This window comes from Gobio gobio, assembly GCF_949357685.1.
Source record: "Gobio gobio genome assembly, chromosome: 17".
NCBI lineage: Eukaryota > Metazoa > Chordata > Actinopteri > Cypriniformes > Gobionidae > Gobio > Gobio gobio.
In genome coordinates this window covers 27,939,508-27,956,822 of record NC_137110.1, presented here as the reverse complement: position 1 = coordinate 27,956,822, position 17,315 = coordinate 27,939,508, and the positions used below count along the sequence as shown (strand labels likewise).

Genomic DNA, 17,315 nt, shown 5'->3' with positions numbered 1-17,315 from the left:
GTGTTATTGGTTAATTTGTGATCAGACTCGGACTTGTAACTCCAGCTCGCAAAGCCCCGGGGCTATGTGTTTTTCAGACGGGCTATCACCGGCCAGCGGACGCGCGCTGTGTGTGTGTGTAGGGTTCGCGGTTATATTCACTGATGATCGGGTGAGCCAAGTAAAACAGAAATAACATTCCAATCAATCGCGGGTGGATGAGAGATGAATCACTGTGTTTGTTTGATAAAGACATTTTGAGAGCCCTGGCTGTGGGCTGGACGATTCATTCCGGTTGCCGTTTGCCACACGCTGTCACTGACAGGGGAGCAGAAGCTCATTAAATATGCAAATCTTATCCAATCCTAGCCGTGGGCCTTTACTTCCAAGTCTTCAGTGCAGCACGCCCATCAAAATCGACCGATCAGAGAGCCTCAAAACCAAGGCAGAACATAGCCTATTACTTATTCATTATGATGTTTTTGAATGTAAAAACAACGCAAACGTCATAAGTTGACCTCATACAACAGTATAAAAAAAATTAAAAAGCCAGTTCATGACACCTTTAATGTCAATCATCCAATTGTTATTGTCCTTATACATTTTTTTTTAACAGAATTAAAACAAACTGACCGTTTTTTCTGCAGTGTTCTTCTTTGTCTCTACTTCTTGCTTTTTCTTTTCGTCCATCAAATGGTTCTCTCCTTGTGATGTTCAGCTTCTCTCAGCTAGAAGAAACAGGTGAATGGTTACTAATTGACAGGATGGAAGAATCAAACTACCACCCAAGCCATGAGACCATGCAATAGCTCAAAATGAAAGCAAAGAAATTCTCATAGCACCTGCAAGATTAGGACAGTGAAAGAACTAAGATTTCCAAATCCAGCTTTATTACTCATTCATTGGGCTCAACATTGTGATGTCGGTCGTCTATCGGCCCAACCCTATGTGGGTTACACCATCAACATGCCTGTGGACTAGGGCTGATCCGAATACAATTTTTTAAGCGTAGAAGCTTCGGTAGTAATCAACACTGAATATTCAGAGCTTCGGAGGGAGGGGGCTGGACATATTCTCTAATAAAGGCAGGAATCTCGAGAAGCGGCGTGCCTCACGCGGGCAGGGCTTATGCTTCGAGAACGCTGCACTGGTGATACAAAACACACAGGTCTGTTACGTCCCAGTAACAAGCTCCTATATTTCACAGTAGATTCATTTAGATTGATAATAACGGGTAATAGGCTTGCTGCGATAGTCGGTGTTACCGGTGTTCAGACATAACACCGGTTACATCATTTGCCCACTGCAGAGTGAGGAGCTGAATGACAAGATGATGGCAGAAGATTTGGTTTCAAAGCGAAATGTAAAAGCGCCTCTTTAAGTGAGTTTGTTATTGTACTGTTTTGTTGTTGTGTTTTTCATTAAATGCGCACGGCCATTCGTTCACAGTGCACAAGCAATGTATTGTGATGGTGAGAAAAAATTCTCTCACCGTCACATCCCTAATGGCTAAAAAGGCTAATACATTTCAATTCAATTATTCTATTTTCCACAATGTCAAACCAATGCAGATTACCCCAAAATGCAAGCTCAGGCATGCACTTCTTCCATATAAGCTCATGCAGTTGTGCGCTCTAGACAGAGAATTCTCAGTTGCAGGAAACACTTGGGCTAAGAAAAAGCTACTATATTTATTAGGTATAACAAGGTTGGGTTCCTATTCAAACTGTCCATCCTATTAAAAGCGGCTAGGCTATAAGATAATTGTAAAAGATTATATAGATTTTAGTGTAAAATCTAGATTTTATTCCAGATTTTATAGTGTAAACATATTCAAGCGTGAAGGAAAACTGTTTAGAGGGGAATGCCAGGTGTGTGCGAGAAAACCCCCCCTGAATATTCGAAACCCAAAATTGAAAATCGAATACCAACCCACCAAACGAATATTCTGGTCCAACCCTACTGTGGACAAAGCCTACTAGCAGTCTGCATGTGTAATTGCACATCGACACGAACAACAAAGCAGAAGTATTAATCAGCTTTAAAGGGTTAGTTCACCTAAAAATGAAAATAATGTAATTTATTACTCACCCTCATTCCGTTCCACACCCGTAAGTCCTCCGTTCATCTTCGGAACACAAATTAAGATATTGTTGTTGAAATCCGATGGCTCAGTGATGCCTGCATAGCCAGCAAAGAAATTTCATCGGTTTGACACGCGATCCGAATCATGATTCAACACGCTGATTCATAACACTCCAAAGCTTCATGAAGCAGTGTTTTGAAATCGGCCATCACTATATAAGTCGTTATTCCGTTTTTTTTGGTGCTCCAAAAATATTCTCGTCGCTTTATAATATTAATATTGAACCACTGTACTCTCATGAACTGATTTAAATATGTTTTTAGAACATTAATGGATCTTGAGAGAGGAAATTTCATTGCTGGCTATTCAGGCCTCACTGAGCCATCAGATTTCAACAAAAATATCTTAATTTGTGTTCCGAAGATGAACGGAGGTCTTACGGGTGTGGAACAGCATGAGGGTGAGTAATAAATTACATAATTTTCATTTTTGGGTAAACTAACCCTTTAAGACCCATCAAAGCAATAAGAACATTCAAGGCCAACCTGAGGACACCAGTCACTATGGTGAATCTAGAATAGTTCCACACTGAAATGACCAAAATGCAATACAAAATAACCTCAAAGGACTTGGTAAAACTCTAACTGTGCATTGATTTAGCTAATTGATTGTGCTACAGGGGACCATCTACATTTTGTCAGTGCCAGTAGGTATTTTGACTGCACTGTAGCATGACAGATGATTCTGATCTTTCCAAGCGTAAGACTGTGCACAATCTATCACACCCCAAATCTAAACTAATTTTCCACCCAACAACACACAAGAGCTCTTATTCCATTGCCAATGCAAACATAAAGATCCCGAATGAGGTATTAATCCATGAAGAGCAAAATAATACACCAAAATAATAGAAAAGGTGTTCTGTTGTGTTGCCAGTTTGTAATGGAAAAGCTGTCAATCAGTGAGACAGAGTGCTAGTGACAACAGTGCATTGTATGAGAGCAACGCACTGGCATAGTTTGGCTGGACTAATGCTTAGTTGCCAGTCAGCTGTCCTGACTTACCCTCTGGCCCAAACACCTCCCATTGGCTGGTAATCTCTTCCCTACTTTTGTTGGCCAATCAGAACACAGACGTTTGAGTGATTGCCATTCACATTACCTCTTGGCAGAGGTCCAGAGTGAGAAGATAGGAAATGGCAGTGGATCATGTTGAAATTACTCCGGTGCATTTTGTGGAGGGGGACACTGAACTGCTTTATATATATCCCACACCCTTTGTGTGCCAGAATTTTCCAAATCCTACCCATCCAGCTGTTCATAAAACCATCTGCTCTAGAAATTTGTGCTAATACAGTCCCAGCTGGGAATTATGTAAACATACTGTGATCTTTATTTCTGATCAATTTATTATTAAATGGCAAGAACAAATAAGACAAACAACAAATAAACTTTATTCTAGGTTTTAATTACTCAACATTTCAAATAAATGTAAAAATATATTGTCTGTAATGTGGTCGGACACATTTGAAGTAGGGCTAAACAATATACTCAATTACATATTCAATAATAGTTATTTTCAATGTTTGCTCTTAAACTATTTCATTTTTTTAACCCAAACAGAGAAACCTTCATTACACGTTTTTCACTAAATGGATACATGGACAAATCATAATTGTATGCCCATATATAATTATACAGCGACAATAATATATTTCTGAACGCTTTGAAAATATCTAGATTTCTGCTTTGATTACTAAATCTTAATCTAACCCCAAGCGGCAACCTCCGCCAGTTTCTCTTGAAGCCAATATGGAAGTGACTTAAATTGCAATTCATCGACTGGCCGCTAGAGACAGGCTCCAAAGGGAGCAGAATCTCATTGAGCCCCATGTTAAAATGCCCATATTTACAGCAGAAAAAAAACATGTTTACAGCCTGGTACAAATTGTGGTTTTGGTCTATATATCTAATTTTGCCCTTCATAGCAACTGTGAGGGGGGTGAATTTTTTTATAACTCATTCGTTTACATTATATAAAGCCTTAAAGTTCTGCATAATTAAGGGCGTGGCCACTTTGAGTGACAGGTGGATTGTCGTTTGTCAGCTGTCTGTTAGTAAACACGTCACCTCAGCTCCACCCATGTCCCGCCTCTTTGCCCTATTTTCAGTTATCCGGAAATAACGCGCGGTGACACATTGCCATCTCCAGCTTGACACTTGATACGCTTCAAAACTGCTCTTCAGAATCCTATGGGCTATGTCACGGCAGACACTACGTCCATATTTTTTTTTTTACAGTCTATGTCTAACCCACAAGCAGACATCACTGGTGAACCAAGACAACGTGTGGTCAGGCTATGTGATTTACTGTTACAATTTCTACACAAGCCCTCTCCTCTTTCGACACCTGCACCAGAAGGAACATATCAAGAAGGAAGAGCTGGTGCTCCCTCCACCAAACAAAATGCCTTGAACAAAAGGTCACCAAGAGGCTCCATGTGCTGTGTCAAAGATGATGACCTTTTGTTAGTGAAGTGGATGGACACAAGGGAGGTCTCCATGTGCACAACTGTCCACACAGTGTACAGTGGAGAGACTGTGCTGAGGTGGCAGACAGAGGATGGGCAAAAACATAGGGTTCCTGTTTCCAGGCCAACAGCAGTTCAACAGTACAATAAGAACAAAGTCAGTGCACTGTAAAACACGGAAGGGGTACATGAAAATTTCCAGCACTTCAGTGACAAACAGCTTTATTTTACACAAAGAGCTGTGTGCCCGCCACCAGGACAAGCCCATGGACACGGCTAAACTTTCACAAGCTGCTGGCTGCTCAGCTCACAGGTATTCCCCTGGATGGCAGGCCAAAGAGAGAAGATGTGATCATCTGCCTGTTTCTGTGAGTGACATTCAGGACCTTCAGGACATTCAGAGTGCCAGCATGGGTCGGCGTCATTGCATATGGTACAAAAGAAGCACCCCAGGGATGTGCCAGGAGTGTGATGTGGGCCTATGCTTGCAATTAGATAGGAACTGCTTCAGAGAGCACCACATTTGAGTGACTGGATTGTAAAAACCGGATGACACCTTCACTTCAATTACTTGCAACAGACTGTGCAATTTCGGCAAACCTATAAGATCATTACAAATCACACTGCACAGAATTGATCTAATAAACTTGGGTACGACATGAATGCAGACTGTATGATGATGATACCTATTGAATCATAGGCTTTGACTAGGGATGCACGATATATCGGCAACATATCGTTATCGGCCGATAAATGATTATTTTTGATGTTATCGTTATCGGTCCAATAAGAAAATTTGACCGATATAGTCAAGCCGATAGATAATGTATTATTTCCTTCAGCTGAGACGGACGCGCTGTCCACCATGATGGGTTTGAATTGCTCTAAATATGTTTGGAATCACTTCGAAAAGGAAAATACAGTTATGTGCAACATGTGCAGCGCAAGTCTTCTATAATCTACATAAAATGATAATGAGAATAGAATAGGCTGTAAAAGAGCGTTGTGTTTCAGCGTGTTTGTTGAGGGAAGAGCGCGCCCACGGAGTTACACCTTCATGACAAGCACAGTCAAGTTCGCTTGTGCATTCACAGCCTTTTGTGCCATTGTAAGTTGTAATATTATATTTATTATTATTCTGTGTATGTAATATCATATAGGATGCGTTTGGTTGAGTTAATAAACGATGCAGTAAAGCACTTCATTGTACCGGTCTTTAGCTTCAGCGCGCGCCCACGGAGTTACACCTTCATGACGAGCACAGTCAAGTTCGCTTGTGCATTCACAGCCTTTTGTGCCATTGTAAGTTGTAATATTATATTTATTATTTTGTGTATATAATCCCATATAGGATGCGTTTGGTTGAGTTAATTAACGATGCAGTAAAGCACTTCATTGTACCGGCGCGCGCATTTCAAACAGAAATGCACAGCATTAATAACTACTGGGACTGTCCTATACATAACACTGCAATGAGAATATTTCTGTTATAAAACGTAGTGAATTCTCTGGGTTTAGTTGTTTTTCAGCGCGCTGTTGTGGGAAGCGTCAACAACGCATTCTGACCAGCACAGTCAAGTTCGCTTGTGCATTCGCGTCATTTTAAGCATATGTAAGTCGTAATATTACGTTTTTGTAGTATAAACATCTGATTAAAGTCATATAGGATGTGTTTCGTTAAGTCAATAACCCGCAGTGCTTCACTGTACCGGTGATCATCTTGTTTCAGCACGCTCTCAAACAGGGGAAGAGCATCCACAGGAGTTATAACCCTTCACCTATGCGTGATTTTGTGCTAATATAAGTTGTAATATTATATTTATTTTGTATAAATATCTGATTGTTCTCATATATGATGCGTTTAGTTGTTAATTAAACTTCTAAGCGCTTCAGTTTATGGTTGTTCGTTCATTCTCTCCAGCTTCAGCGCGCTCTCAAACAGCAACATTATTCCTAATAGACTAGACTAATATTACAGATGTTTACTATTACTGTAATATTAAACATATTTTTTTTTCAAAACACAGAAGCATTATTTTTTATAATTAGCACTTTTATTGTTCTCGTATCATTTCCATCAACAATATGGTTTGATTAAAACCATTTCTTTATCGTCTGTGCGGAGGTTATTTCATGCACTTGCATTCTGATTCTTTATTATGCAGTAAGTAATGCTGTTCAATTACTTGTTTGCATTATTTAGGTATATTATTTTTATTTTTTAGACAATACAATTTTTGGTAACATTTTACAAATAAGGTCTCATTTTATTAATGCATTAACTATCATGAACAAACAGAGAGCAATAACCTTTGTTTCTTTTAGTAATAAAATGTTTGTGTTTTGTAACAGTCCATTCACAGTTCATACCTAATGTTAAAAGACACAACTTTGGGTCTGAATATGTTGAGATTAACATGAACTCAAATTAATAAATCCTGTTGAAGTATTGTTCATTCATTGTTGGTTAACTAATACTAACAAAAATGAAACCTTATTGTAAAGTGTTAAAAAAAATAAAAATTTGGCCATAGGAGTGTAAAATTAATTTGAAAAGGTAAGGAATCTCACACTGGTTCAAATAGGCTACTGTAGTGTATAGGTTTGATTTATGTTGAAGTGTTTGGGACATGGCTTTTAAAGGTGAGCCTTTTGTTTTTGTAATCAGGCTCTCAGAGTTTATTAAAATTTGTATTTAGATTTATCGGCCAATATATCGGTTATCGGCTTTCAAATATTAAGAATTATCGGTTATCGGTATCGGCCAAAATGTTCATATCGGTGCATCCCTAGCTTTGACACAAATTAGAATAGAAGAATAAAACATCAGCATGCGCTAGTGGTAAACAAATAGAGAAAGATGAATCACACTTTGGCAATTAAAGTGGAGAAAGTGAAAGAGGAGAATATGGACATGGTCATGGCTAGGCAAAAGAGGCCAACTTGGCATGCCAATTTTGCAAATGGAGCTTAAGGTAACATTTTAGTTTTAGAGCCATTTCATGTTGCATTTTTATTGGCTAGTCGGTCGATGTAGGTCATAGCAGGAAACACACTGTGAGATGATCATGCCAAATTTCTGACACTGTTAGAAAATTAATTGCAGGCAATCTTTGGTCGTAAGACCGTGACAACTGCCTTATTATAACCTCTCTCACTGTACAACATGGGACCACCATTTAGGAGCAACAACCACAGAAATTGGTCATCTTTCGTCTGTGAAATCATACAATGTGTATCGGCATATGACTTTTGACCAATTTTGGACCATCCCTCTCCACAAATCTATTGCAGTTTATCATTATTTTGTGTTGAATAGTGTTGGTGTTACAGGGTCTGAATTTTGGCACAGGATCGTGGGTATTGCACATCATTTGACTCATTCCTGTAGGTTTTACGCTTACACGTAAAGCATGCAAACATAAAACCACCTGAAAAGTCCCAAGTTGCATGACCAAGCTTAGGTCAAGCAACGCTCAAGATGAAGAGTTGCGAAGGATGTGGTTACTGTAGAACCTGCAGGGAAGAACAGGGGAGGTATACAGAAGAACACACTGAAAGGTTGTTTGTTTTGGAGTGTGCTGTCCTGGTTCATATATACAGACCTATTGAGGTTGTGAGCAGACACTTGTGCTTACAAGGACTTCTGGCAGGCCACAGAGGAGGGGAGGGGGAAAACTTAACCTTTGGTCTTCCTGCAGTCGAATATTAGCAACCTGCAGCTCCCCTTGCCAGTGCACTGACCAGGTCATCAAGAGGCCTTCTCAAACTACAACTGAAGAGCAGCTTAGTACTTCCTATGTGTTAAATTTACTGAGTGCTAAGGACATGCACGACTGGGGGAGTGGGCACTATCTGCTAAATTTAGAAAGCTGGACTGTCATGTACAACCTGATAACATGACTCTCTGAGTGGCCAAACTAATGGCTGTAAAAAAAGAATAATCCTCAAAAAAAATATTAAAAAAAATATTGTACCCTTATGTCATTCCAAACATGTAAAACAAAAAGGTGAATTTTGAATAGGTATGCACCGATGATACCACTTTTTTTCAAACCAAGTACAAGTAGTAATTACATTTGGGTACTTGCCGATACCAAGTACCGATACGAGTATTTAATAATACCTTTACAGTTCTTCTAACAATGTTTTATTTTCATTCACTTTCATTCAGTTTTTCACTTTCTGACTGTAACAAAGTAAATATACAAATTTATGCTGTTGCTGACATTTTAACATTCAACTTGGTGTTTTCCTAAACAAACATGGCACTGCTGCCCATTTCACATAAATGTAACCTGTAACATTCAGAGGATTTCAGTACTACACAACATAGTAGCAGAACAACTGAAATTATATGTTATCATATATAGCCATACAGCCTTTTTCGGAACAGTGAGAGGCAGGTTCTTTTTGATGAAAAGAAGCGTCTCTGCATTATCATCTATGAGCCTGTTTCTGTTTACAATGTGTAACACTGAGCTAGGGATGTGCGAGACGATTAAACGTTAGTGCTGCTAGACGACTTGGAAAATACTAGTAGTAACTTTTTTTTTGTTGCACATTTAATGTTTTGCTTTATTTATTTTTTACAAAGGCTATGTTTAAATTACCGTCATGTTAATGTTATATCTTGAAATTAATATATAAAAAAAAAAAGTGTATATCTGCAGCAAAATAAAATCATTTAATTTTACCTCAGGTTTTGCATGTGTTGGTTTTCTCTGGTGCTCGCAGCGGCCTCAGATATATCTCCACTTGGGTGAGGGAGGATTTTGAAAGCTAACAAAATTTTCAGGTTTTTTTTCCATGATGTGTCAAACTAGTATAACAATTAAGCTTGCTTAGGCTTGTTATACTACCGGTTATGAGGGACAATAAGGTATGACATGTTATATTTGATTAAAGGAGAAACATTATGAATGAAACTTACTTTGCACTTGAACAGTTGCTATATCAACTAGGGGGATGGGCATTTTTGTCAATTTCTCATTTCGATCATCGATAGGTCTCAAAAACGAGTACTCGAGTACTCAGGGGCGGGGCATGTGCAGGGGGCGGGGCATGTCCGTCATTGAGATAATGAAAATACTGTTATAAAAATGGTTGTTGACAAATACAAACGTGACATGAAAACAGGTATATGAAAACATGAACATATAAAACAAAAAATAACTGCTAGATTATGATGCATAAATGTCTTTGAAAAAGAAACATCTTTATAAAATGACCGTCTCAAATAACCAAGTCAGTAATAGCGAGAATTGCCTTTGAGCTGAAACTGTGAAATAACACCACCCTGCAGAGCTTGCTAGCTGGTTAATAAACTCAACCAAACGCACCCTATATTAATATTAATATGAAGATTAATATTAACCTATTACGACATAAATCAACACAAAAGGACGTGAATGCGCACGTGAACTTCAGTGTGCTAGATTTTACAGGCTATGGTTTGAAACGGAACATTTTGAATGCGCTCTTCCCTTAACAACGCTGATACACGGACAACGAAAGCACACAGAAGCAACATTTTATTAAAATAGTGTTCTCATTATAATGCTTTGACAGATTGACTCTGCACATCATGCACTTAATTTTATTATTCATGATCGAAGCGTTTACAGACATCACTGCGCGTTTTCGAACTCATAACGAAAAACAACTTTAAATAAACTAGGTCTACTGTTAAAAAATACGAGAAAAGTATAGCACTGCTGCATTACTAATATCAATGATTCTGAGAAATAAATAGCCTATATCTAAAAAGAATATGACTGTCTCTAAACCATCATGTCGAGCATGAAATATGCGTTTGAGCTGAAACTGAAGAGAATGAACAACAGCCGGTATAACGGCAGCCAATTTGCTAGCTTATTAAGCTCAACCAAACGCTTCTTATATTAGATTAATCAGATAGACAACATAAAAGTAATCTTACAACGTGCATCTGCAGAAAAGGACGCGAATGCGCACATGAACTTCACGCGCTAGTCTGAGTGTTCCTGCTAGTTTCTCTATGGATCAGCTGATACACGGGGAACTAAGCACAGAGAATTGACAGAATTTACATTCTATTTCCATCGTGCTCTCATTATAATGCTATGACAGATTGGTGCTGCACATCTTGCACTAAACATTTAATGATCACAGTGATTCCAGACATCACTGCAGTGCACGCCTCAGTTTCACTTTATTTCGCCACGGTCTGGAGGCGTGCTGTATAACGCTAACCAATCAGACCTCAGCTACCGCGCAAAATGATACAATAATCAATAAAAAAAAGAGACAAATATATTTTTTTCAGGGCGATCATCGTACTCATGATCGATGATCGCTGTCACATTCGAGTACTCGATTACTCGACCACTGTTGCCCATCCCTAATATCAACATCCTAAAGATATGAAAATACGGTTAAATAATGTATAGATTTTCTTGCGATTTTGCCATCTGTCATGTGTGCAGTTATTTTTCATACACGATAAGCGCGTTCATACCTGGACACAAGTAGTTGCCGTGGTAACGAACAAGAATACCTAAACGTGCTGACTTATGTGGACTAACTTTTATTTGAGGAAATCTGTTAATAATATAGGCTATTAAATATTACATCTTTACTCTCCGCCATCGCGCCAACTAAATTCAAAATGTATCACGCGCTATGGTATGCTTCCTGAACACTGAACAACGGTCCATGTGAATCAGATCCCTGCGCGTATAGTGCACGTCATAGGAATTTAACGAGGCTTCGAGGCAGAATTTTTGCCTCTAGGAATTTTTGTAATTGAGTTAATTGAGTAACTCGATGAATCATTTCAGCCCTACTATTGACTCAGTTGATTTTAATCTATATGTCTATAACGGCTAACGCACGTGCTTAAGTGAACGCTCAAGTTTAATATAATGATCATAATGCAAGGCAAGCATTCACATGTATGTGATCTATTTTTAGCGGCATTCGGTATGGGATTTGACTATTCATAGTTTAAGTGTTCTTTAAGGTATCTGCGTGACAAGAGGTTAGGCTTGGTTTATACTTGCAGTGTCTGCACTATAGCGCGAAGGTGCGCTGCAAAAACGAAGTCATTGCTGTTGTGCACGTTGAGAGAGCGAGACCCCTTTTCAATGGCGGTGTGCACAGCAAATTATGAAACTTTCCGCGCGGCTCCACATCCGAAGATGCATTGCCATAAAGTGGTATCGGGTGTGGTTGTATCAGGGTAATTTTACGAGTACGAGTACATGAGCACAGTATCGGACCGACACCTGAGTACTGGTATCGGTATAGGTGCATCCCTAATTTTTAAAGAATATTCCAAAAAGTGCATTAGGACTAAATTGGTCAAGCTCCAAAATAAGAATAAAAAAAAAAAACACCATAAAAGTAAGCTACAAATAGTGTAGGCACATGTTTTAAAAATCTATTTAAATATTCAAGCACAAAAAGACATGAAAGAGGACTCAATTTAGTAATTGTGCGCTGTAAGAAGTGTTGTGCGTGCAAACATCCAAAACGCACGCCAAGAAAACCGAGGTTCCATTTCTGTACCTGAAAACTATTGTTAGACCTAGATCTCTTAAAGGTCCCATGGCATAAAATTTTCATTTTATGAGGTTTTTCAACATTAATATGAGTTCCCCTAGCCTGAATATTGACCCCAAGTGGATAGAAATGTTGATCGGTGTAAAACCGAGTTCTGGCTGTCTTTCTCTGCCTTTGAGAAAATGACAGGCCAGACGAGCCAATCCTGAAGTCTCCTGGTTTGACGTCCAAGCAGGAGTGGTTACCTCCCTTTCCTCCGCCCAGAGAATCTGGCACGCCCATGCAAACGCGAGAGATCATTAACTTACTTGTGAACGAGTGAACGCTGGCAGTTTCTCAGTGTTTGGATGTACAAATGAAAACAGAAGTCTTTTTTCAGTTCCTTCTGATCTGTGATCATTGATTTCTTATGTGTAGCTAATTATTTATTATTCGTGCACACGCAGCGGCTTCTCTCTCTCCCGACAGAACGGTGTTTTTGTGTTTTCTATCTTGTGAGTCAGTGTTTTTGTATGTCCTCGTTGCGTCTATCTGTTCTAAAATGTGCATACAGTCTTTTCTGCTCAACAACGGCAGAGTCACGTCTTTAGAGATAAACCTCACACACGCCGAAGCTGAGCCTTCAACATCCCCGACCCCCTGTACTGCATCTGCCCACAGTGGAGGAGCCAAACACGGCCAGAGATTAAGCAGAAGGAGGGTAAGCGTGAGCGTATCCGGCTAGGCTAGCCAGCTTTCCCCACAATAAACTGGATTACATTCGATTACTGCTGTTGTGTCTTTGTTTGCGCTGTGTAACGTTGCTCAATGCGCGTCACAATGACGCTATTCATATGATTGGAACATATCTAGAAATAATGCTATACTCAACACTTACTAACTCGTTCATCTCGCTGTAATGGTACATTGCATGTGTTACAAAGTTGGTAGAATAATGATGAAGACGGACTCGGCGTGACTGGGACTCGTGTTTATTCAGAACTCTCAGATACAAACACAATAAACTCGCGCTGACAGACAGCGCTCTCATAACTCAGTAAGTTACTATAAATAACTTTGTTAGCAATCGCTCCGTCTCCGTGATGTTCGGTTCGCGAACGAATCATTCTTTTGAATCGGTTCTTTTTAGTGAACCGAACCAGTTCACCAAATCGGACTGAATCGTTCTAAACGGTTCGCGTCTCCAGTCAGCGCTGATCCATAATTTACTAAAGTTACTAACTTTCTGACATGAGTGACAGCCCCTCCGACTAGAAATAAACTAATAACCTGAAGTATATGCTGTAATGGTGCGTTCACACCGGACGCGATTCGCGCGAGTGATTTACATGTTAAGTCAATGCAGAGACGCGAAATGGCATTCTGCGGCGCGATTCGCGCGATTGAGGTGGCGCAAAGGACGCGAATTGAGCGTTTTGAACGCGCGATTCGAAACGCGCGAAACGCTCAAGTTGAAAAATCTGAACTTTGGCGGATATTTCGCGCCGCGTTAACCAATCAGGAGCTTGCTCTAGTAGTGACAACAATGAGGAGAAAATCTGTATATTAATATCTGGTTCAGACAATATGATTATCACTGTGATAACATTAAATGACATGAAACACAACCCAGTCTCTTTTTGTTAAATGCAAGTTTATGTCTGATCAATAATACAAAAGTATAAGTAATGTATAACAAGCTATACATGAAATAAAGCAAACAATGCAGTCAAACATTCAAAGTCAGTGCTAGTCGGCTAACGTTACAACTGCAACGTACAGTTATAGCCTAAAAATATAAAGTAATGAAACTTATCTTTGCCCTCAGCCTAAACGATTTGCCAGGGAACAAATTATAGATCCATGAGACCAAAGATCGGCCGTTACAAGACGAATTATAGCTCGAGACACACCACAGAGACATCAGAGCCAGCGGTAGACGGCAGAAGGACTGGCCGAGGAAAGGTTGCCCTCGCCGGCTTTCACGTGCGCCGAGCGCGCTGTCCGCTGGAGCTCACAGCTCCGACAACGGCAGATAAAATGTTCAAATAGGCACTGTTTATGTAAATAAACCACAGATTTGAGCTTTAAACAACTACATTATCGACTGAAAAAGTCTTAAAACTACGTTTTGTCACACATTAACAGTAGATGTGAACAAAAAAAAAGACATGTAAACACAGCCCATGTCAGCCATTTCTCAACGAGACGAGCTGCTGGCGGAAGCCCCGCCCATGACGCGAATTCGCATCTGTTGTGCAGTGAATGTCACTCGCGATTCGCGCGAGTAAACTCAAAATGTACACGCGTCCACCTTCGCGCGATTAGCGGAATTATTCGCGCGAATCGCGTCCGGTGTGAACACCACATAACAGTTTACCCTGAACTGAGACATACTGAGAGAACTGATGAGAAGTGAACACAGGTCCATCCGTCTCTGGCAGACTCGTGCCTGCTCGTGCCTCGTTAAACCACGCCCCCTCCGCTCATTTAAAATGCAAAGATGACAGCCAATCACAACAGTGGGCGTTTTTACTGAAGTCTCACAGCAGACACGCCTCTTGAAGCAGGGCATTCAGCCACAGGACAAACAGCAGTATAGAAAAAATGCCTTTTATTTCTAAATTATGACATTTTATGATGTAAAAATCATACTAACAATATAAGTACACCTCAGGAAACATTATAAAATAATAGAAAAATGCCATGCCATGGGACCTTTAAAAAAAATGCTGTACTCGTATGAATTTGTACGATTTGTCTATACTGTAGTAATTGGAAGGTTTTAGGGGTGGGGTTAGGTCATTCATACGAAAGCATACAAATGGACCAACTCATCAAATTCGTACGAATTAGCCACCTCGTAAAACACGAACAAATTGCCGTGAGATCGGGTTGGACAATCTCTGCCTTGGCTACAACAGACCACAGGAAGGGAATATCAGTAAATAACTTGCAATTTTTCATTAAAAAAAATCAACCAATCAATCAATCAATCAATCAATCAAAAAAAAAAAACCATTCGGCTTTAGTAGACTTGGAATATATGGTGGTACTTTGTCATTTTTTAAGCTTGACAGCCGCTTGTAACAATTCACTTTAATTGTATGGTAAAGAGCAGCGTCAACATTCTGCTAAACTTCTGTGTCTGTTTCACAGACAAACAAAAATGTTTAGAATAACATCATGGTGAATAAATTATGACAGAATTTACTATTTTGTGTAAACATTTCTCTCACTCTTTCTGCAACCAAATGGAGACCAAAACCAAATCATACTGTTACACTTAAATTTTGTAAAGAGCCCTATGTTGTGTTCAGGCCTTACCATGTGATGTTAAGCATATAGCAGAATTGAGGTTAAATAAGCCAGGATTGGCCAACAGAGGAACAAAAGCTCCATCTAAGCTGTCAAATCATCAATGTCAGCTATTTTCTGATGAAATTTATCAAAGTGAAATTGGATAAGACACTATCACACAGGTCCATGAGATGGAGTCAGTATCATTCCCAAATGGTTCTCCTTTTCATGCTGAAGGTTATACTGACAGGCCACACACAGAAGAACAGACAATCGCCTCTGACAGCCTGTCAAGGGTACAAAGCACAATAAAGGCAAACAAGCAGCCTACTTAAAAATAGAGAAAGGAAAACCAGACACTCATTTTTAACAGTATGTCTGAGAGCTTAATAAGCACTACTGAATCAATTCAAAGGACAATACAACGGACATATCCAGAAATCAGGTTAAATTCTTAAAACCAAAATCATGAAAACTACGGTAGGAAAACGTTATTAATCGATCTTGTGTCCTCGTGTTCTTGTACTACGTCATCATCAACCATCAAAGTTCAATTCCAATACCGCAAGTACAGAGGATGCATGAAAAGAATCTGTGTTCTTGATATCGAGGATGGACAGAATGCAGACTTGAAAGAATCGAACTGTTAGAAAGTAATGGTACTTTTCCATTACTCTTTCCATTCCTGGACACAAGCAACTCTCTCTCTCAATTTATTCAAATTCATTCAAAATCTTATGTAGTCTTAACACATTATTTTTTAACTTAAGAATTCTCTATATAAATGAACCGTAGATAAAAAATGAAAATCACTGTTATAAAATCATAAAATCAGTATGTATCATTTTAGCCAGCTTTTAACTTATTCTTGCTGGCAAAAAACAGATAACAATAGGGCTGGGCGATATGGCCCCAAAAAATTATCAAGATATCATTTTCCATATCAGTCGATATCGATAATTAGCACAATAAATGTCAAATCTTTATTTCTTTAAAGTTTAAAGGCATATTTTTGCTCCTGAGTGAAAGATGTAGAAAACAGACAGTTAATTGTGGTTTTAAACTATCCTTTATTGTCAAAACATGACAAACACTTCCCAAACAGTTGAACAATTTATCAGAACTGAGGTAGATTTATTTATTACTAATAAAATCAATATTAATAGAGTATAATATTATTCATATAATTAGAATATATACAATAAATATCTATAGTAAAATCTAGAACTGTAATGATATAACATTTGGCTTTGCTGACTGCAAATGCAAAGTTAAAGTGCTTTAAAGATAATGTTTGTCAATACACAAAAATAGAATTAAAAAAAATATATTTCTGGTCAGCATGCCAAACCTTATAAATAAATGACATTGACAATATCAATATCAAAATATAATATAATATACTTAATTAAAATAATTGTGTAGGTAGTAAAACAATAAAAAACAAACGGGCAAAAAATGCATTTTAAATTTAGAAACATTTTGAGTCCCCCCCTCTCTTGCCTTACAGTGGATTGGTCCACCGCGCACCACACCGACACAAATGTAGTTGTGGAACTCCAGTAAGGGCTGTCAAGTCTATTTTATTCACTTTAAACATCGGATTAAATTATTTTATTTCTCTTTTAATACAGGCAATGCTGACTTATTAATAAATCACCAAAGACAAATTATGATACCGATGTATTTTTCCATAGGTCCGATGTTTTAGTGATTATAGTTTGGTAAGGTTAGCCACAACAAAAGTCACCCACTACAACTAACAAAGCGATATAAGCCTATGCATGAACTGATATTAGGCTAATTTAGCGCTGTGTTGGGCTCAATGCTATATGGAAGAACTTCGAAGAAGCAAGATAATTTAATTATTATATTACCGTGTGGTGAACCTATGTT

The 17,315-nt window shown here is 38.8% G+C and overlaps 1 protein-coding gene across 2 annotated transcripts in view; it reads right to left on the bottom strand.

Moving 5' to 3' along the window:
* tnrc6c2 (trinucleotide repeat containing adaptor 6C2) overlaps positions 1-17,315 on the bottom strand; it is a 74,864-nt gene that overhangs the window by 45,368 nt on the left and 12,181 nt on the right. For both annotated transcript variants that reach the window (XM_079840135.1, XM_079840136.1), the window contains exon 2: positions 613-707. In XM_079840135.1, the coding sequence (XP_079696261.1) occupies positions 613-669 (57 nt within the window). In that variant the 5' untranslated portion in view covers positions 670-707. The remainder of the gene's footprint in view (positions 1-612; positions 708-17,315) is intronic.